The following is a 23,223-nucleotide window of genomic DNA, read 5'->3' as shown; positions in this document are numbered from 1 at the left end:
AACATAAATAGCCACCCCACCCCCAAACCTGTTCCTATCTTTCCTAAAAATTGAGAACCCCTCAATGGCTACAATTGAATCAGAAAAGGAATCATCAAGGTGGGTCTCAGAAATGGCAAAGATATTAATAAAATTATCTTTGATAATACACTCTACTTCCTGATACTTATTACGCAGGCTGCATACATTCACGTGAGCTAACACCAGGCCCCTATGAAGGCCCAGCTTAGTGCAGGACATAACAGTACTGGAAGTAGTCATGACACAGGCCAAACCAAGATACTAAAAACACCCACTAATGCCCATTCTAAAAAAGCCAGGGGGTAACCTTTGGGTCCCGATACAGCTGTCCATTTATGTACAGCCTATCCACTGTTAGTGCCACTCTCTTGTTCTGGGCTCGGTTCTCTCTCATGATCGGTGACAGTTTCTTTCTCCTATCGTTGATCTCAGCCGGGAAGTGGTCATTTAACCAGAGAGAGGTCCCTTTCAGCTCCTTTCCTCGGCTTTTCACCAACTCTTTGTACTTAAAATGCTCAAAACGAGCTATTATGGGACGGACTTTATTGTCCACAGGTCTGCCCATTCTGTGCACTCTGGAAAAAGTTATGTCTCTTACCACCTCCGGGGAGAGCTTGAGTTTATCCGACATGAACTCTCTTACAGTTTTTTCCGGATCGGCGTTGCCCTCTCGGATCCCCGAGAAAATGAGATTGTCTCTCATGTCCCTGCACTGTATATCCAACAGCGTGTCTTTAATGCGCCTATAGTCCGCTGTAAGAAAGTCGGTAGATCTCTGCATGTCAGTCATCGCACCTCTCAGAAGGACATTATCCTTTCTTAGATCCTCAATCTCCTTCTGACTGAATTCCAGGCTACTTCTCAAGTCACGGATGTCCTGCTGTAGTGCATCCAGAATATCCAGCTTGCTCAATCTCGCGTTGATCGATTCCAATACGGATGCGTCCACCTCCATGCTACCACCCGGCTCACCTCCGCTATCGGTCGAGCCACGCTGGGATCGGTGTCTCCTGGCTGGTTGTTTGACTTTACACGCAGCCCCACCAGACACCTCCTTCTTGTCACTCTTTTTGTTGGTCATCTCAACTGTGACTGTCCAAAAACCCGGTATTCAAACGTGCGATCGTTAAAATGTCAAGCTCAAGGCGAGCTGGAGGTTAGCGACTGGCTAGCTAGCCACCTGGCTAAAAACAAACCAGGCTAGCTAGCGGTCGGTGAAGTTTTTAAACAAACAAGGACACCTTGATCACTTTAAAATTGTCCATAAAAGTATCCAGAATAGGTATCAAAAATAAAATATGGTATATTTGCGACCTAAAATTGGATAAAAACGCCGATTTCTGCTCGCGGCAATGGAGAAGTTGACTTCAGACGTCACGTCAAGGATGACGCCCCCTACAGGTCAATGAATGTGTTATAAGTTATAAAAATGTGTTCAGTTCTTAGAGACACATCAATGTCAGTGTAGCTGCTGACAGAAGCAACATGTATATTTGATATATAATGTCATAGTTGGTGAGAATAAATAAATACAATGCATAAAGATAAGTTCATATTGTACACATAATGTGATTAAAAAGGTATTTCCTTGGGTTAATTCATTCAAGTTTATGTCAACTTTATTTTTTTTACAAACCCATGTCAATTGAGTGGGGAATATATGTTTTGTTTCCGGTTTGGTCACGTGGTTGGGGGGACAATTAATTAATTAAGGAAGCAGCATGAGACGACAAGTGTTGATGTGGAAGACGTTAATGGAGTCTCGGATTGAAAATAAACTTTATTCCCTTGGAGTTTATGAGGCCAACGAGGTATGATTACTTCTGATATGTTTGTGAAATCTATGTGTTTTCTTTTTTGGATGTTTGCTTATTTTATTACTTCTGACTGCATTATATTTGGCATTGTTGGTAACGTGAAGAAAACGTGGCTGAAATAAATGTCTGTGAGAAAAATGAACGACTTGAGCCTTGATTAAGACCTCGGAGGGAGTAACACTGATAATGTATGGAAGTAGAATTGTCTCACATCAACTTATATACATCTTATATATATAACTTATATATATATAGCCGAGCGGGGCTAACAACAAAGCTAAAGGCTAATCCTCACAGAACGCCGCTTCCTTCCATCCTGCTGTCAAATGTCCACTCCCTGGAGAACAAACTGGACTACCTGAAGCTGGATTTATATGCAAGACGCGAGATGAGAGATTGCTGCGCCATATTTGTCACAGAAACGTAGCTGAAACCATCCATTACGGAAGAGGCAGTTAGCATCGAGGGGCTAACTATGTTTCGGTCGGACAGGAGCAGAACTCTCACTGGTAAATCCCGAGGCGGCGGTGTTTGTATGTACATCAATAACAACTGGTGCAACAATGGGAAGATAGTCTCATGTAACTGCTCTCCCGATGTAGAAATATTAACTATAAAATGCAGGCCATTTTATTTACCCCGGGAATTCAGTGCTATGATCTTCACAGCAGTGTACATTCCCCCCGGTGCTAACACCAAAGAAGCTTTGAATGCTTTGTAATGAACTGCAATCTACACATCCAGAGGGAGTTGTCATCGTTGCAGGGGACTTTAACCTTGTTAACATGAAAACTGTGTTCCCTCATTTCCATCAATATGTGAATTTTGCAACCAGGGGTGGAAGCACGTTGGACATGGTTCACAGCAATATTAAACACGTGTTTAAAGCTGCACCACGCCCCCACCTCGGCTCCTCAGATCATCTATTTGTGATGCTAATTCCTGCATTCAAGCCCCTGCTGATCAGGAAGCAAGCTACAGTGAAGCAGGTGAGGACCTGGCCAGAGGGAGCAATGTCAGCATTACAAGACTGCTTCGAAACCACAGACTGGGACATGTTCAAAGCAGCCGCCACCGATAATCATAACACGTGTGGAGGAGTATGCAGAGTCTGTGTCCGCATACATTCAGAATTGCATGGAGGATGTTAGTGTGATCAAGAACATCCCCACACGGGCCAACGAGAAACCCTGGATGAACAGTGAGGTACGTGCAATGCTGAAGGCTTGGAACAAGGCTTTCAAGTCTGGCGACATGGTAGCATTAAAAACAGCCAGAGCTAACCTGAACCGTGCCATTAAGGTTGCAAAGCGTGCTCACAGTCAGAAAGTGCAGGACTTCTTCGAGAACCCCACGAACACTAGACGAATGTTGCAGGACATACAGGTCATCACGGACTATAAAGCTGACCCCCGTCCCTGTGACAACAGTATCAGCTTCCTAAATGACCTAAACAACTACTTTGCGAGGTTTGAGGCACTTAACTCCACTCCGGCGAGGAAATCCATCCCTCGCCCTGATGAGCAGCCGCTCAACCTGGACACAGCGGATGTCCGGAAAACCCTGAGGAGAGTCAACCCCCGGAAAGGGGGAGGAGTATATTTATAGCTAGAATTCACTGAAATTAAAGTATTTCTTTATATATATATATATATATATATATATATATATATATATATATATATATATATATATATATATATATATATATATATATATATATATATATATATATATATATGGTAAATGGTAAATGGGTTGTACTTGTATAGCGCTTTTCTACCTTTTTAAGGAACTCAAAGCGCTTTGACACTATTTCCACATTCACCCATTCACACACACACATTCACACACTGATAGCGGGAGCTGCCATGCACGGCGCTAACCAGGCCCATCAGGAGCAAGGGTGAAGTGTCTTGCTCAAAGACACAACGGACGTGACTAGGATGGTAGAAGGTGGAGATTGAACCAGTAACCCTCAAATTGCTGGCACGGCCACTCTCCCAACTTCGCCACGCCGTCCCCGTGTATATATATAGTCCAGTGAACAGTAATGAAAACACAGTTGTTCTACTAACTGTACTGTACTTGCTGCTTACTTTAAAAAAAAAATAACACTTACCTTTCACTATTTGAGTAGCTTTTGTTCTGCCATTTGAGTACTGGCGAGCGATCTCTGAATCCGTGTCAGTGTATTGTAATAATCCCAGGAATGTAGGCTCATACGACTTTTTTGTTTGTCTTGTCTTTATTGCACAAGGTGTAATTCAACCACACAACAGCTCCAATGTGTGTCTATCCCATACTTGCCAACCTTGAGACCTCCGATACCGGGAGGTGTGGGGTTGGGGGGGGGGGGGGGGGGCGTGGTTAAGAGGGGAATATATTTAAGCTACAATTCACCAACTCAAGTATTTCATATATATATATATATATATATATATATACATATATATATATATATATATATATATATATATATATATATATATATATATATATATATATATATATATATATATATATACATATATATATATACATATATATATATATATGTATATATATTCTGTATATATATATACATATATATATATACATATATATATATATATGTATATATATACAGTATATATATATATAGCTAGAATTCACTGAAAGTCAAGTATTTCATACATTCATATATATATATATATATATATATATATATGAATATATTCATATATATATATATATATATATATATGAATGTATGAAATACTTGACTTTCAGTGAATTCTAGCTATATATATATATACAGTGGGGCAAAAAAGTATTTAGTCAGCCACCCATTGATTGTCAATGGGTGGCTGACTAAATACTTTTTTTCAGGAGATCCTGAGGATTGAGGAAACCCCTCATGAAACAGGCCTGTAGAGATGAAATAGTCTTGTGATTTTTTCCCACACATACATATTACGCTCTACCACGGTATCGAGCACTATTTTTTGGATAATCGAATTAAGACATATGTATATATATATATATATATATATATATATATATATATATATATATATATATATATATATATATATATATATATATATATATATATATATTTATTTTATCATACATATAAATAAAAGAAATACTTGAATTTCAGTGTTCTGGAGGCTATCCAGTAGATGGCAGTATTGTCCTGTTTAAGAGTGTCACAACATTGCTGTTTACGGCAGACGAACTCCTTTACGGTAGACTAAACGTGACTGCTGTTGTTGTGTGTTGTTGCCACGCTGGGAGGACGTTAATGAAACTGCCTAACAATAAACCCACATAAGAAACCAAGAACTCGCCCCCGATCATTCTACAGTTATAACGTGATTGGCAGGCACGCTGTTTATATTGTGGGAAAGCGGACGTGAAAACAGACTGTCGCCGCTGTCCCCACTCAGGTCTGCATTGAGCTGGAGGGGGCGTGTTCTCCAGCTCCGGCTGAATTCCGGGAGTTTATCGGGAGAAAATTTCTGCCGGGAGGTTATCGGGAGAGGCGCTGAATACCGGGAGTCTCCCGGTAAAACCGGGAGGGTTGGCGAGTATGGACTCTATCCCTTTTCCTGGCAAAACTCGAACACCCACTTCCTGTTAACAACCTCACTTCCCTATCTCTCCCGGAAGTCCCGCCCCCCAGCCAAAGTCATTGGCTAACACCCCGTAGCCAGCCGCTACAGTACTAACGTGCCGGCTGGAATAAACACACTCTTGAGAAATAGCTCCGTGCCTGTCTACTTTATGGGTTATAGATAAATCTATGGATAACTGAGACATATATAATAGTCTCCTTTTCAGGTGAGAGACGATGCTAAAGGGAGTGCCTTTAAGGCACGCCACCAATATAGTTGTCCGGCTGGAAATCGGAAGATTTTCGGGAGAATGGTTGTCCCGGGAGATTTTCGGGAGAGGCACTAAAATTCGGGAGTCTCCCGGAAAATTCGGGAGGTTTGGCAAGTATGTCTCAAAGACTGTGCTAGCTGCTTATTTTATTGTATCAATGCCATCTCTTATCAGTGCAATGTGTGGCTGTGGCTGCAGTGCCCTCTGCTGGTTGTTCAGGGGAGTGTGTAGGTCACATGTATTTGTGCATCTGGTTTGTGGTAGAAATGTCTCTTTGACACAAAAGCAAAAAAGCGATTCACATATGCAAATTCAATACAAATACAAAATCAAGCATATTTATATTCACATCTCAAAAATATATTTACAAATACATGTGTATTTATAGAAATTCTCGATTTATTTGTATGTCACATTTTTATATTTATACATTTTATTTGTATATATTTTCAAATCTCAAAAATATATTTACAAATAAGTGTTTATTTATACAAATTATCTATTAATATATCACATTTGTATTTGTATATTTATTAATATATGCAATGCATATGTATAAATATCATAGTCAAGTCAAGTCAACTTTATTTATATAGCACGTTTATGACAACTTTTAAATTGAACCAAAGTGCTTTACAGGTTAAAAAAACATAGAGCAAAAAACAAAAACAAAACAAAAAACAACAAACAAAGAACGTAAACAAGGAATGAACTGAACAAGATAGTGCAAAAACAATACGGTAAATATCATATTGATATATAAAAGGTGATGTGAGACAATTCAATTTCCATAATAATGGGCCATACTTTGCAGGTCAATGATTTGCTGAGTTAAGAAAAATAAAGTATGGGTTTCCACTAAGGCTGTCGTGTTAATGCGTGACCATAAATGAATGATGATTAATCACAGTGTTGGTTTTGACCGGCGCAGGAAGGCAGTGCGCATCGCACAGGCAGCGATGACGTCACACACCAGTGTTAGAGGGATGTGCTCTGCGCCCACTTTCGCTTCAAAACAAACCTCGATGGAACTTCAAATAAAACTGAGGTTATTAGTCAGTAATGCAGCGACAAACTTTCTTATCATCGGCACACATCAAGTTTAAAATAGAAACAAAGAATCAGGACGCACTTTGTCATGTATGTTTATTAAGTAAGTGGCCGACAGAGCCCATTATTTTGTTTTCATGTTCCCGGGTGTGTGTAAAAGAAAAAGGTCAATGGTGACATCACACGGCAGTTTTGACACAGCAGTTTGGCTACAGTCGCCAACACGCACCGAGCAGGCATCTTGTCAGTGCAGCAGATAACTAAAGTCAGTGTACAAAAGTGAAAATAGAAGTGTTCTGCTGTCTATGCTTTGTTATGGGTGAGGGCCGACATCCGGGCAACTGAGCTACATACGGGTTCTTCGAGCCATAGCAACCAGACTGGCGTTGAAAACAAACCGTTGCCATTACTCTTTAACCTGTCGACCTACGCTGATTAAACCTGTCATTCTGCCTCCAAAATGCCGAAAAACTGTGTTGTTTTTGGTTGTGCTAACCACAACTGGAAACAGGGAAAACAAAGGTTGTATATTGTTCTGCCAAAGCGTGATAAAAGCCCACAGAGACGAGACAAATGGCTCGCAGCTTTACACCGGGAAAACGAGGACGGTTCTCACTGGAGTCCCCCAAAGTCCCGGGTCGTGTGTTCGGATCACTTCGTTTCTGGTAAATATAAGGAACAAAAATCCACCTTCTTAACCACAACTTGGCTATACCGTCCGCGTGCTAATGTTGTACTTGTTGAATTTGTACCTTATAACGTTCGACAGCTGAAGTTGTTGTTGTACAAAAATAACATGCGGTATATACTATATAGTCTATAACCTGTATAGGCTATTTTCGAAAACCGGTTTTATTTAAATTTGAATCGGCTTTCTATAGATATGAAATAATATACCTGGTGCGCTTGTGAGGTGGACATATAGATTTCCAAATTCCATGTCCGGCCATTGTGTAGGATTATCAGTCCACGCATCTCCTGGAAGGCGGTAAGGGCAGTCGTTTAATCCAACTACAGAACATTTTAACTCGTATCTTAACCTAGCCTCACTGGAAAGACTATTTACATAATCATACGCCATTTAGAACAGTTTAAAATGCTGTGAAACCTCATAAATGCTTTTTCTGTCAATGCTGTGTTCGCTGTGAGCTGGTTTGTTTTCAACGCATTCAATATGGCGACCGGTTGCTAGGGGATTGGTAGGCGGAAGTGACGTAGGTCCGCCCTCGCCCATAAGAGCAATATTTATGTGAGCGTATGTGTTTCCTCACTGAGTGCAGTTGGTCCGAGGTCGAGTACAAGTCATCGTTCAATGAGGATATTACTGATAAAAGTCAAGAGGAAAAAACGTCAAAAGGGTGAAATGCTATAATGTTGAAAATGTATACTGGGATAGTGTGAGTTTCACTGTAACGGCTACTCTTGCGTTCCAAAAAAGTTTGAAAAAATAAAAATAAAGTAATGCAGAGTAGTCTTGAGGAGGAGGTGTTTGACTCACTAAATTCCTTAATAAGCACTTGCGGAGATATTTCTAGATTCCAAATGATCATATTTTATTTTCACAAACAAAAAATATTCTCCGTGGTTGACTTTCAACATAATCAAAATAACTTACTTAGCGTGGCTTCAAAATAACTTGTTTTAGCGTGGCTTCAAAATAACTTGTTTTAGTGTGGCAAACAAACTGTTTCACTCCTCACTCCTTCAACATGATAGACAGACAAAGGGCACCCAGCTGTCCTGTCTTCTTAATTATAGGAGGAGGAAGTGGCTCACCAGTAGGAGCGTGAGCAGCTGAAAACAATCAGTCAATCACAATGAAATCTAAAACATCCAATAATTCATTAACATCATTCTTGACATTATTTGATTTCATTGTCAAACAATTAATAAATAAATAATATAGATAGGCTCCAACTGGCTCCAACATCCCGGCCCCTAATTGTGTGCTTTAGCAAAACAATTACATAAATAATAATATTCACAGGAACCATAATAGAACAATATAATCCAAACAATTATGTTCTTCAAATTCAAAATTAATTAAGTTACTTGAGTTATTAGTCAAGTCTCATCAAAGTCCATAGTCATATCTGAAGCGGTCATCGAGTCTGGAGAACCGAAGCCCCCCTCAGTCCATCAAGCTGCCTCCACCAGCAGGCAGAGTCCATCCACTGGTCGTCGAACCGTGCTGGTCTTGGTTTTAACCAAAACACTTCTCACAAAGCCTTTGGCATCTGGAAATGTCTTTACTTGTTCCATGGTCTTAGGTCCATGGTCTTGTTATGTGTTTCCTTGTTCCATGGTCTTGTTATATATTTCCTTGTTCCATGGTCCATGGTCTTGTTATATGTTTCCTTGTTCCATGGTCCATGGTCTTGTCCTTGGTGGAGTCCGTGATTTTTCTTTATCTTCGTAATGGTATTTTGTGGAAGAACAAGAGGAGGAATGCCGATGTTTTTCTTTCTTTCTGAACTTCTTAAACTGCCTCTGAATCTTCCTGGGACACCACACAAATGTATCCTTTGGTTCAAAGTGAAGGTAGGCGTAGCGCACCAACTCCTGGCGTTGTTGTTTATCCAGAATCGCAAACAGGAAGTAGTCAAGTACGCTGTGTTTAACACTGGTGAGGTTTTTCTTGACCAGAGTCTCCTCGAGGAAGAAGCGAACGAGCGGTGCCTGATAGTGCTCAAATCCTAGCTCGCCCAGACTCTTTAAGATGCGAGTGATGCGCAGGTTGTTGTGCATGTTCTGCTTAAGGTTCCTGAAGCGCTCTTTCCAGTTGTCTGCTCGTGTAACTTCACCCGTCTCTTTGTTAACCAGGCAGACGCCGTAGAAGCCCAACATGAGTTCATAGGACTCCACTAGCCTCTTTTTTGCATCCTCATTACTCTTAAAGGCCTCAATTTCCTTCTTGGTGAGTTCAGAAGCCATGTAGTGTACCCCTGGTTCTCGGAGTGGAAACAGCCACTGAATGTATGAGTGAACTCTCTCCAGCTTTTTGTAGTCATTCTTCGAGGAACGATTCAATGTAGACATTATCAGGTGAAGAGGGGAATTTATTGAGGTAAAACTGCAAATTGTTCATTTTGTCCTCTGAGCACTCTTCATCTGCAAGATTAGGGTATCCTCTTCTGTAGTTCTGCATGTCCTTTGCTGCCCTCATGTTTCTGGGCGTGTGATGCCACGATTCTGAAGTCCAACCAGATTTATTTTTGTCTTGACTGGATCGGCGATGTTGACCATCTCCGGCCTGGTCCTCTCCATCACTCTCTGTGTCCCAGGTCGAGTCGTAAGCACACACACAGTCGTCCTCCATGATTGCCGTCTTAACTCTGACTGGCATGATTGCAGGTGCACAGTCTTTAGTTGCATCACCGGCTGAAACAAGAGCAATGCTTATAGGGGTTTCTTCTGTCTCAGCAGTGGACTTTGCTTGATTTTCCTGCCTTGGGCCTTTTTCACTTGGAATATGAAGTACAGTAGGATGTTTCATTTTGCAAACATGACACATTAATCTTCTTTTACAATTTTTGCTGAGATGACCTTTTAGTAGGCAACCAAAACAATATCTATGCCTTCTTAAAAGTTCAACCTTGTTGTCATGTGACTGTGTTTTGAATTGTGAGCAGTCAATCAGAGCATGTTTGCCATGACAATATCCACATGAAGGGATGATACCACTGGGTGTGGTTTGAGCAGGTTGTTGTGGAACAGATGATTGTTTTACAGTGCATCCTGCTGGCTCTGTATTCACAGCTACTGAAGTAGCAAAGCTGCTGTGTCTTTGGCTGATTGGTTTTAGTTCACTTGTGCTTCTTGGAAGAGGCCTTTTCGTTGTTATTTGGTCCTGAATGTCTCCAAACAACGGATCCAAAAGCATCTTGGCATGCTTTTCCACAAAATCCACAAAGTTGTTAAATCTGATTCTCCTGCCAGTTCTCTGTTGTGTCTCATAAGCTGTGCTTCGCCACCTTTCTCTGAGTTTGTAGGGTAGTTTGGATGTAATTAGCCTTAAGTTCGATGGGATATCAAGTTCCTCCAAATACTGTAAATCTTGCATTACATTACAGCATCCTTTCAAATACATTGCATATGCATGCAGCATTTTCCCATCCTCAGCTTTAATCGCTGTCCAATTCAAGGCTTTTTCCAAATAAGCTCCCGATATTTTTATCTCATTTCCAAAATGTTCTTTTAAGAGGCGCCTTACTTCATTATAGCCCCTGGTGGCTTCCATGTGCAAACAGCTGCGAATCAAGTCTCTTGGCAAACCAGAGGTAAACTGCTCAAGGTAGTAGAGCCGGTCTTGATCATTATCAGTCTTGTCTTCAATCAAGTGTTCAAATGCATGGATAAAAGACTGATATGCCAGTGGGTTACCATCAAACACCGAAATCTCTTTTGCTGGTAGTAAAGACAGTTTTTGCTGTGAGGCAATGAGTTTTGCGATGTCACTTTGTCTTTGAATAACCATATCCAAGTTATCATGAGCAGCATAGATAACCACATTATCTTGTGCAGAGTGATTTATTATTTGAGTTTGATTTACACTCTGGGTCTTGTGTTTTTCAGTTGTGTTTTTGTTTTGAGGTTTATTTAGATCTTCTGATGTGTTGGTGTTCCTTTTAAGTAGAGGTCTGTGGAGACTTAAGATGGTTTGGTGAAGTGGGGTCTTGGGTATTGCACCGAACTCTATAAAGTCCACATTGCTCTCCATAGTTTCTCTTTCATGATGAGAATCATAATATTCAGTCATGCCATCACCCGGAGCTTCCTGAGCCACATCATGGCTTTCATGAATTAAATCACTTTGAAGGATTTGTATTTTAGCAGTTGATGCTGCGAGGTCTGCTTTCAACTCCATTTGCTCCATCTTTGCTTTAAGCTTTGTTTCCTCCAGTTGCAAGGTGTGTTTTTCCTTCAGTGCAGCAGCTCGAGCCATTGTAGCAGCTTGTTCCGCTTAGGCAATTTTTAATTCTGAGGATACTGAGGAACATCTGGAGGCTTTTGATCCAGTGGCAGACTTTGATTTGTGAGATACATTTGATATGCTGTCCAGTGGTCCAACTTTTGATTGTGCAATTTCTCTTTTCCATGTTTCAACATCTTTCATGAAATAATTCAAATGTATTATTCTGGGTTCATACCAGTCATAATAATCATTTTCCTTTTCCTCTTCTGAAAAGAATTCTTGCACAAAGTTGTGAGCATTTTTATATTCATCCACAGCTCCTTTAAATGCTTCAAATGCATCATTGACTTTATCAGCATTTCTAACATCAGTCATCAAAGTCTTTATTTCATTTAGCCTCCTCGTGCACGCGCACAGTCTGCCTCTGCGCGAAGCAATGCGCGTTCTCAGCATGTCTTCGTGCTCAGCTGCCGTCTCAGGTGTGCCAGACATCATTCCAGATAATCACACAGCTCAATTTAATGTCCACTTATTTCATTCTTAAATGTCCTTCCAACATCCTGTTTTATTGCATTTCACATCCACAATCTGTTCGAATGATTCCATACAGCGCAGCGGCGCGTTCATTCGTTCATGACGTCATCAGCTTATTTTACTCACGGCCCGCCGGCTGCTGGCGGAGTTTGTTTACTTGTAACGGCTACTCTTGCGTTCCAAAAAAGTTTGAAAAAATAAAAATAAAGTAATGCAGACTAGTCTTGAGGAGGAGGTGTTTGACTCACTAAATTCCTTAATAAGCACTCGCGGAGATATTTCTAGATTCCAAATGATCATAATTTATTTTCACAAACAAAAAATATTCTCCGTGGTTGACTTTCAACATAATCAAAATAACTTGTTTTAGCGTGGCTTCAAAGTAACTTGTTTTAGCGTGGCAAACAAACTGTTTCACTCCTCACTCCTTCAACATGATAGACAGACAAAGGGCCCCCAGCTGTCCTGTCTTCTTAATTATAGGAGGAGGAAGTGGCTCACCAGTAGGAGCGTGAGCAGCTGAAAACAATCAGTCAATCACAATGAAATCTAAAACATCCAATAATTCATTAACATCATTCTTGACATTATTTGATTTCATTGTCAAACAATTAATAAATAAATAATATAGATAGGCTCCAACTGGCTCCAACATCACACTTTCACAACACTTACTTTGTCAAACAACTTGCCGTTTGCTTGAACCCACTAAAAGACGGAATACAACATTGTCGATTTCTGTTTCACTTCTATCTCCAAAGTATTTTGATATCAAAAATGTTTTCGCGATAAGGAGCACTTCAAATATGAGCCAGAAATGTAAGAAAAGATGAAAAGGGCCGCTAGTTATTTAAAAGGTATTTTATTTTTTAAAGTGCAGTTGTCGATCGGAAGTTGCACACTTCTGGCGCATGCGCAAACACATCGAAAAGCGGAAAGTCCAAGATGGCGGACTAAGCGGCGTGGCTTTCCGGAGAAGTTTCACATTTACGATCTTATAGATTCAAAAATAGCATCAAATACCTCAACTATTCATCTTTTCTTAAGTCCACCAAACGGACTTTGAGTGTGGAGCGATGGATTATCTGAAGTGAAGATTGAAGACGTGATAGAAGATGGACGACTACTGCTATGCTAAGATGGCGACGTCCGCTAAAAGAGAACATGAAAGAGAATCAGCGCCACCAACAGAGAACAATCTGAAAAGCGAAGATGAAGGTGAGTGTGTTGCGTTCCCTCATTTGAAAGCTGTTTGAATTCCAAGCCCTAAAAATAGAAATTAGCCAACTTTGTTGAACAATGTAAACTAAGAACCTGTTAGCATTTTTACCTCAAACCAAAATGGCGGAAATGTCTGTTAGAAGTTACCGCAGTAGTAAACAGTAGGCAAGCAACGATACTTGGTATAATCCTGCGTGAATCCGCCTTTATTGACCGTGATCCTGTGTTTTAATATTTTTCAATCAGACTTTTTGTTTGTGTCTGCAAAGTTTCTCATCCTCTGATACAACATGTACTAAAAAACTCTGCAGACACTTTTTTTTGTAATCATTTTTGAGTTTGTGGATAAAACATTTTGCCCCTGAAATAATTATTAAACTCTTAAAATATTGTTTAGTAAATGTAAACGTTAAATAAAAATCCTACAGTATTCAGTACACCACTGATACTTTGTTTCCTGCAGAATGTTTGTGATGACGAGCAAAAAAAAACCTAAGAACTTTGAGAGGAAAAAGGGTTGTTCTCTTTACCCCCAGAAAATGTACAGAAAAGAAGCAAAACTGTGGTCCTAAAACCAGGTACGGACCGAAGCGTGGGTGACCTGTACCGTTACACCTCTAGTAAACACAATTATAGATATGAACAAAATGACAGTTGTCAGCTGTGAGCATATATTACCTCCATCAAACATGGCGGAAATGTCTGTTACAAGATACTGTGGTAGTAAATAGTAGGGATGCAACTGTACTCACTATTATCCTGCACGGGACAATCTGCCTTTAATTTAAAAAAAAAAAGTGATATTAATCGAGATTGGATGGTATGCCAAAAGAATAACCGCAATCATTTTTTTTTGCCATGTTGCCCAGCCCTATTCCATCAGCATTTCAGTTCAGTTTCAGCATTTGGGCAGTTTCTACAGAAATGAGTTATGTTCATACTTTGTATTTTTTGTTTAGCACTTAGCAATAGTGCTAATTGCTTGATCTGCTTATCACTCAGCTTCTAAAACTTGTAGCTCATCCTCCTTACATATTCAGGCTCAAAAATATAAGGTTCTGGATCATAATTTGTCCCAAAGTCTTCTTTGATGGCACTCATGAAGTCTGCCTTTATTAGTAATAGTTGGTGGTGGTGTTGAAGGAAATAGCGAACGTTGTGATGCGTCTGTGAAAATAATGTGCCGCCGTTTGCTTAAAATGATAGAAAATGATGAAAATATGTAAATATTACATATTATTATGAATGTGCCTGTTATTACAGTACATATATACTTACAGCGTGTATATAAAAAGTTGCTGGAAGCTTTTGGATATTTGTGAGAGTTTTTTATAGGTGAAATAGAGTGCATCCCCATTACCTGCATTGTGAGCTGACTTTTGCTAGCGTTTATTTGCAAGTTAGAATCAGTGATGAGCAGTAGTGCACAACAAGTAGCGACGCTATGTAGCTTAACTACAGTTCCCAGTAGCGTGGCGTTAACTTAGCTATTTTTCCACCCATGTAGTGACGCAGCGTCCATCAAACGCTACAAAGAGAGAAAATAGACTGCTAATCAAGGGCTGGAAAAGAAAATATATGTATTGCTATATCTATTTTATTTGATTGTTAATATGATTGTTAGTTATTTGTTACTAATGCATACCTGGTTGTTCTTTTAGATTATATTTAAAATTGCGTTTTGGTGGTACTGTTTTTACGTTTTCAAATGAATAAATAATTGTTTGATTGATTGAGAAGTTTATTGACATCTTAAAGAATTGAATCCATGTAATGCTTTAAAAAGGCAAATGGATGGCACAAAAAGCCAAAAGGCTTGTTTCCATTGTGGTCCATTAAATATTTATCACATTTGATACATTCAATAATAAAAGTTATATAACCTGTAACATGTATATAAAAAATTATGTTAAATGTTTTTAAATACATTATTACATACACAGAATATATTACATATATAGAGGTGTAACGGTACGTGTATTTGTATTGAACCGTTTCGGTACGGGAGGTTCGGTTCGGAGGTGTACCGAACGAGTTTCCACACGAATATATTAAGTAGCTAAAGTCTTAACAAGCTGCTCCGCTTCGTTCTGCCTTTGTCTCTGTCAGTACTCTACACAGCACCCAGCATTGTCCCACCCACACAACCATCTGATTGGTTACACACAGAGCGGTAACAGCCAATCAGCAGTGCGTATTCAGAGTGGTAACAGCCAATCAGCAGTGTGTTTTCAGAACGCATGTAGTCAGTGCTCCAGCGTCGTGATGAGCAGGTAGGTGTTTAGCAGGTAAGCATCAGGCAGCGGACTCTCCCCAATTGATAATAAACACCTCCCAGTCAACTACTAGTAACATCACTATGAGCCCGTTGACCTTCTAGAAACATAAACGGCAGCTCAGCTCGCTCGCAGTCCTGGCTTGAGGTGAAGGCTAATTAGCTTTTAGCGTAACGTTAGCTAATTTTGCGGTGTGTGTGTGTGTGTGTGTGTGTTACGGACAGCAAAGCCCTGTCTGTCTGTTATTTCACTTTACCTTTTTCTGTGTTGATTGAGCTGTGTTGAAGCAGCAAAAAAGAACATTATGTTAAATGAAGAGTTTCTGTCTCTGACAGTTGATATAATAATGTAACTGCATCATTAAGCCTACATGAACTCCATGGTGTTCAGGGATGAATAGTCTCTTCTATTGGTATTGTACTATTTTTTCAGCTATAGTTACATTAATCATTAGTAATGGAGCAGCATAGTTTTGAATGGCAGGGTCCCTGCTATCACATGTTGATACAAATATAACATTTACATAATGAAAATCAACTACAGGCTTCCCAAATGCTGTAATAAATTAAGCATGATGAGTTGATTTGAAACTGTTTAATGTTGCACTTTTTTTATGTAGAAGAAAAGTTGTGTCATTTTATTTAATCTGAGCAACAACTTGAGGCAGTTTATTGTTGATTAACGTGGGCAGAATTATTATAGTGTTCCCAATGTTAAAAGGATGAAGCCAATGTTTACAAATTTGGTAAATAAATAACCAAAAATTTTTATATTTTGTTGTTTTCTTACTGTACAGAAAATTAACGGAACCGTGACCTCTAAACCGGGGTATTTACCTAACCGAAATTTTTGTCTACCGTTACACCCCTACATATACACAGTATACATATCAGGTGATTTGAAAAACAATATATAAAAAAAATGGGGGGAGGGAAGGGGGGTTTTATACACTATGTACATGACACTATGTACATGACTATGCACATGTTGACTCCAAGAGTGTGCAAAACAGAATGAGAAAATATATATACACTATAACCACATATAAACCTGTTTGATCCATTTTGATTCAGATCAGGTAGAGGTTGAGCTGAGCCATGATTTTATGGCAGTTTTAAAATGTAAAATTGTGTTATTTATCGTGATTCCAAAATCACTCAAAATAATTGATTATTATGTTTTGCCATAATTGTCCAGCCCTAGACGAGGTATTGGAAAGGACTTCATGATAAACTATGTATCACGGTACTTGAGTCACGATACAATAGTCTATTGCAGGGGTCACCAACCTTTTTGAAACCAAGGGCTACTTCTTGGGTACTGATTAATGCGAAGGGCTACCAGTTTGATACACACTTAAATAAATTGCCAGAAATAGCGAATTTGCTCAATTTACCTTTAACTCTATGTTATTATTAATAATTAATGATATTTATCTTTGTGGAAACACTGATCATCTTAATGATTTCTCACAATAAATATATATAGAAACAGATAAATATCAATATGCAACACTTTATTTTCTCTAAGTGCACATTTTTCAAATTGAACATTTTCAAATGATCACTTCTAAGACAGTCTTGTGAAATCACAATATCTCATTTTAACTAGCTAGCCACTAACATTTTTGAACAAATCATGAATTACTTTGCACCATGTTTGTACAAATAATAACTCATGTAAAATACAATAGTCAACTCTCAAATGTTTAAATAAATCATGTCACACTTTGAACTGGACACCAAATCTGTTATCTGTTTCTTTGTCAGTTAGTGAAGACCAAGTCTTTCAAATATTTTCTTGGATTTTCAAATTCTATTTGAGTTTTGTCTCTCTTAGAATTAAAAATGTCGAGCAAAGCGAGACCAGCTTGCTGGTAAATAAATACAATTTAAAAAATGCTGCTATTTGAGCTATTTTTAGAACAGACCAGCGGGCTACTCATTTGGTCCTTACGGGCTACCTGGTGCCCGCGGGCACCATGTTGGTGACCCCTGGTCTATTGTAATATTGTGACATGGAGTTTTACTGCCATTTTTACAAAGTCACTGAAAAATGTAAAAAACTACTTAAAATAAATGTATATAAGTACACGAGATTCCATTAATATTTTATTGGACAAACTTTGTCAAAAACAAAGTATTTCCAATGATCATTGCAATTGTACAGAAAGTGCATCAAATGTATTGCTTTTAATATCTAAAAAGTTATCTACTTCTTAACTACAGACTTCTTTGAGATAGATATTATCTTTTTATAGTCTTGAAATGTATTTCAATATTGACTTTTTCCCCACTGTTAGTTTGTAGTATCCTAATGTCCATCGCAGCAGATGTTTTCTACTTTCTGTGATCCTAGCTGAACTTTTCTGAGTCTATGACAAGTCATGTAAACATTGATCCATCATTCTGGCAAGGCACTAAATGAATGGCCATGAAACACTACACACTAGGGTTGTCCCCATACCAATAATTTAGTACCGGTACTAAATGTATAGATACTTTTCCAAATAAAAGGAACTAGGAACAATGTCAATATTGGCTTTATTTTAACAAAACATCTTACACTACATTAAACACTCACAGTCAAAGAACAATTTTACAATGTTAAAATGTAAATTCAAAGGCAAATGTCTGGTTGTGGCCTGTGGAAATAATAAATTAAGTGAGCAAGTTGTAACTAATCGACGGCCTCGTCCTTCCGACCAAAGAGCGGAGCTTTATGGACCCAGTGTTACCCCCGACAAAACATGGGCCCTGGAGGTAGTCACCGCCGCACAGCGGAATTCAGATGAAAGAACGGCACCGGTACTTTTCAAAGGTGGAATAGTACCGATTTCAATTGATTAGTACCACAATACTTTATTAGTAGCAGTATACTGTACAACCCTACTACACACACATACAGTACATAGAAGAAAGTGTGTTTTTGTTGTTTGTGTCTTGCAGACGTCCAGCAGCTGATCGGTAATCCAGAAGAAGTTTCCCCTCACTTAGGGGGGAGCTCCACTTTGAAGCAGGAGACTCCACAACCACCCTGCATTAAAAAGGAAGAGGAGGAACTCTGCATCACTCAGGAGGGAGAGTGTCTTCTAGGACGAGAGGAAGCTGATTACACCAAGTTTCCACTGAGTATTCTCTCTGTGAAGATTGAAGATGATGAAGAGAAACCACAAGTAGACAACGTCTTAACTCAACTATCAGATAGTGAGGCTGAAGACGAGGTTGAAGTAACTTTGAGTAGCGATACAGACTGTGAAGGTGATATGAGGACTCACACTGACAACAAACACTCTGAATGCTCTTCAAAGAAGAGAGGTGAAACATGTTTGAGCTGCTCAGTTTGTGCGAAAAGTTTTACTAAAAAGAGCAGTTTGACTCTACACATGAGAACACACACAGGTGAAAAACCATTCAGTTGTTCAGTTTGTGGCAAAAGCTTTTCTCGAAATAGCCATTTGACTAAACACATGAGAACACACACAGGTGAAAAACCATTTATTTGTTCAGTTTGTGGCAACAGCTTTTGTCAAAATGGCTCTTTGACTCAACACATGAGAACACACACAGGAGAAAAAACATGTAATTGTTCAGTTTGTGGTAAACGCTTTTCGCGAAATAGCTCTTTGACTGAACACATGAGAACACACACAGGTGAAAAAACATGGAATTGTTCAGTTTGTGGCAAAAGCTTTTCTCGAAATAGCATTTTGACTGTACACATGAGAACACACACAGGAGAAAAAACATGGAATTGTTCAGTTTGTGGCAACAGCTTTTCTCAAAATAGCATTTTGACTAAACACATGAGAACACACACAGGTGAAAAAACATTTTGTTGTTCAGTTTGTGGCAAAAGCTTTTCTGTTAAGAGAATATTGACTCTACACATGAGAACACACTGGACTAAGACCATTTAATTGTTCAGTTTGTGGTAAAAACTTTCACCAAAACAGCTCTTTGTGTCAACACATGAGAACACACACTGGAGAAAAACCATTTACTTGTTCAGTGTGATGTAAATGGTTCCCACATAATGCAGACACAGTAAAACACATAAGAACACACAAGGGAAAATAACCAATTAGCTGTTTAGTTTGTGGTATTTTGCTCATATGTGGTGACATCCACCCTACCCAGGACCTCCTCACTGCTTCTTTCACAAATACCTGAGGTATTCATACAAACTTGGATTAATTTGGAGCATAATCTTATCTACTCATGACCCCATGTCTTCTCTGTATCTGAAACCTTCCTGAACAGTAAGATAGATGATGCTTCAAGTGCTTGGTTACTCCTTCTTCAGTCCAGGGACCTGGGGCCTCATGTGTCAAGTTTGTGCACGCTCAAAAACCTGCACTACACCCTTTTTCACTGCAAAGTTGAGATGTATCAAAACTGACATTGTGATGCTGGGTAACTGTTTGCATAACCAAGTGCCAACTTTTACTCCTCAGACTGATTGATGTGCAAATCAGAGACATATGAACAATTAACCCCCAACACCCACAACCCAACCCCCGCCTCCTTCAACATTCGGGCATAACAGGTTCAATCCGGCCCGCGAGATGAGTTTGCGTAGTGTAAAATACAGCTGCCTTTTTTTAAATGAAATAAAACGCTGTTCTAAATTTGTCCACTGAATGTTGCAATTCTGTTAGGCAAGCAAATAGTTTATACCGGGGCGAGCAAGTATACCAAGCAAGAGGTACACAGTAAAGCGGGGCTGTGACTCCTCCCCCTCCACCCAACGTAAAACAGGAGTAAAATAACCAATCAGTGACCCCACTTAAAATGTATGCCCTTTTTCTGGTTTGAACAACAGCCATGGAAAAAGTCTGTGCACGTGCTTGTACATGTATATTTTTTTTATTTGCAAAGAGTAGTTGTTGATTATTTGATGTTAGATACTTTTGCCGACCATTGTTTTAAAACAAGATTAAAATGCCTTTCTTTTGAAAAACAACTCTTGTGGAATAGGAAACTGAAGTTGCTGACTTCTAGTGCAAGCGCAAAAGTACTTGAAGTGAAGCAAAAAGACGAAGACCGCATGCTATGGTTTTTCGGATAATTTTCGAATTCAAGATCTAAAGGCTGGAAATCGGGAGATTTTCGGGAGAATGGTTGTCCCGGGAGATTTTCGGGAGAGGCACTGAAATTCGGGAGTCACCCGGAAAATTCGGGAGGGTTGGCAAGTATGTTCCTAACACCCTGAAAGTTAATACACAACAGTTGCTGCTGCGCTTCCTTAACAAAAATGTATCTTTGTTAACAAAAGATTAAAAGCACACAAAGACGGAAACAACGGATCAATGTACCCGGACTATGAGACTTAAAAAGTTACGTACCGTGAGTTCTTCCCTTCATCCATGGCTTCAACATGTTTCCTCTTCAGGTGTTTCCGAAGCTATGTTGTACTTCCGTGCCATGTGAGGTCCATGCTGCACATTTTGCAGGAATCTGTCTTCTTTGAAGTCTTTAAAGTAAAGTGTTCCCACACTTTTGACGACTTAGGTCGTACACTTTTGTTATAAGTTATAAAAATGTGTTCAGTTCTCAGAGACACATCAATGTCAGGCTGACAATCGCTCTTCCGCTTTCTCCAAACACGAGAACAAAGCAGCTCCTACTGACTTGTGATTGGTCAGACCGTGCCCATCTTAATCACATGGCTAATTTCAATATAATAAATTGTGATGTAACACAATTGAATATCTTATATGCTCAGACAGTAATGTGTTTATATAAGTTTAGATTGTGTTATGATGTTAGTAATGGGGAAAGACGTTAATGTGTCTTGTTTTCATGTAAGATAGTTGACATTTAGCACGATAGCTGTTAACTGGCGATTAGTGATGTTAAGTGCCTAAGATGGTAGTTATTGATTAGCAGTGCGATGAGGGCTTTCTGCTGGTGAGTGATTAGCACTACAGTTAGAGCCACCTATCGCTAGGTAGAAATGAGCAGTTTCACCAACATTTTTATGTGAAACCATATTACTAACTGTCTGGTGTTTTACAGGATTCATGGAAGTTTATTGTCATAGCAGCACACGATACACATGAGATGGCACACAATTTAGTAGCATGTGAACAATAGGATTGGTCCTGGTGGAGATCTACACTCTTAGTGCTTTTCTTCTTCATTCAGAGTAATCATTTGACTTTCTAAAGGTTTTTAACTAAAACAACTAAGTGGGTTGAAAAATATTTCTGTTTTTCTTGTAGTGTTTAAAATGTATGATTTTTTTTTTCTTCGATGTTTGCCCTTTTTCTGGTTTGAACAACAGCCATGGAAAAAGTCTGTGCACGTGCTTGTATATATATATTTTTTTATTTTCAAACAGTAGTTGTCCATTATTTAATGTTAGATACTTGTGTCAACTATTGTTTTAAAACAAGATTAAATTGCCTTTATTTTGAAAAAAAAAAATGTTGTGGAGTAGGAAACGGAAGGTGCTGACTTCTAGCGCATGCGCAAATGTACTCGAAGCCAAGCAAAAAGAGGAAGGCTATGGTTGTTCGGAGATTCTTCGAATTCACGATCTTAAAGTCATATGATTCACAGCAAATATAGCAACAAATATCTCAATTGGTATTTTCCAAAGCCACGAAACGTGCATTGAGTTTGGAGCGATATCTGAAGTGAAGATTGAAGACGTGATAGAAGATGGACGACTACTGCTATGCTAAGATGGCGACGTCCGCTAAAAGAGAACATGAAAGAGAATCAGCGCCACCAACTTCCAGCAAATCACCAACGGAGATAAAGACGAAAGATGAAGGTGAGTGACTTGAAGTTTTGTCATTTGAAAACTATTTCAAGCCCTAAAAGTCTAAATGAGCCGACCTTGTTGAAGAATGTAAAGAAAGAGCCGCCATGATTGTTAGCTTGAAGAAGGCAGTGGAGTTCACATCAGAGGAGATGAAAGAATGCAAAAGTCAAATGAAGAAAGTGGAAGAGCAAAACAAGCGCTTGTGTAAAGAAAATAATGATGTGAAAGAAGAGATGTTGGGGAAGAGTAAGAGATGTGCAGTGTGTGAAGAGAAGACTGGACCACATGTCTACATCAACCTGCAGAGGATTGGAGGTAATAAAGAACAAGAAAATAACAAATGTATGCTTTGTTCAAACACTAATGGTCAAATAAGATAGCTGGTAGTGTTTTTGTTATACTGTAAAGTTCAAATTTGAATGACAATAAAAACAAGTGTAAGTCTAAGTTACAAACATCTGAGCCTCTTTAAATATTTGTATTTATTTCTAGTTCTTTTCTTGTTTTTCTAAAAAAGTTGTGTTGAATTCCTTTGGCAGTGGTATGGTATCCATCCACCCATTTCCTACCGCTTGTCCCTTGTGGGGTCGCGGGGGGTGCTGGAGCCTATCTCAGCTACAATCGGGCGGAAGGCGGGGTACACCCTGGACAAGTCGCCACCTCATCACAGGGTCAACACAGATAGACAGACAACATTCACACACTAGGGACCATTTAGTGTTGCCAATCAACTCCAGGTGTA

General features: G+C 39.2%; 1 protein-coding gene and 1 pseudogene across 1 annotated transcript; one reads left to right on the top strand and one right to left on the bottom strand.

The window, feature by feature from the left end:
• Window positions 1-307: 307 nt before the first annotated feature.
• On the bottom strand, window positions 308-10,081 carry LOC133632112 (opioid growth factor receptor-like protein 1; annotated as a pseudogene).
• Window positions 10,082-13,133: 3,052 nt separating this feature from the next.
• Window positions 13,134-20,647, top strand: LOC133632538 (zinc finger protein ZFP2-like). The gene is made up of 2 exons (XM_062025009.1): window positions 13,134-13,428; window positions 18,656-20,647. Exons 1-2 carry the CDS (start codon window positions 13,326-13,328, stop codon window positions 19,624-19,626), a joined length of 1,074 nt encoding a protein of 357 aa, XP_061880993.1. The 5' UTR covers window positions 13,134-13,325; the 3' UTR covers window positions 19,627-20,647.
• Window positions 20,648-23,223: the final 2,576 nt, after the last annotated feature.

This window comes from Entelurus aequoreus, linkage group LG17 (genome assembly GCF_033978785.1).
Source record: "Entelurus aequoreus isolate RoL-2023_Sb linkage group LG17, RoL_Eaeq_v1.1, whole genome shotgun sequence".
Classification (NCBI taxonomy): Eukaryota; Metazoa; Chordata; class Actinopteri; order Syngnathiformes; family Syngnathidae; genus Entelurus; species Entelurus aequoreus.
Note: the sequence above shows the minus strand (reverse complement) of the source record. Positions and strands in the feature narration are given on the sequence as shown.

Bases quoted from the DNA above. Each gene is read 5' to 3' on its own strand.
- LOC133632538 (XM_062025009.1), top strand. From the start codon at position 13,326: ATGGACGACTACTGCTATGCTAAGATGGCGACGTCCGCTAAAAGAGAA. The intron at 13,429-18,655 runs GTGAGTGTGTTG...TGTGTCTTGCAG, and splicing joins TCTGAAAAGCGAAGATGAAG to ACGTCCAGCAGCTGATCGGT.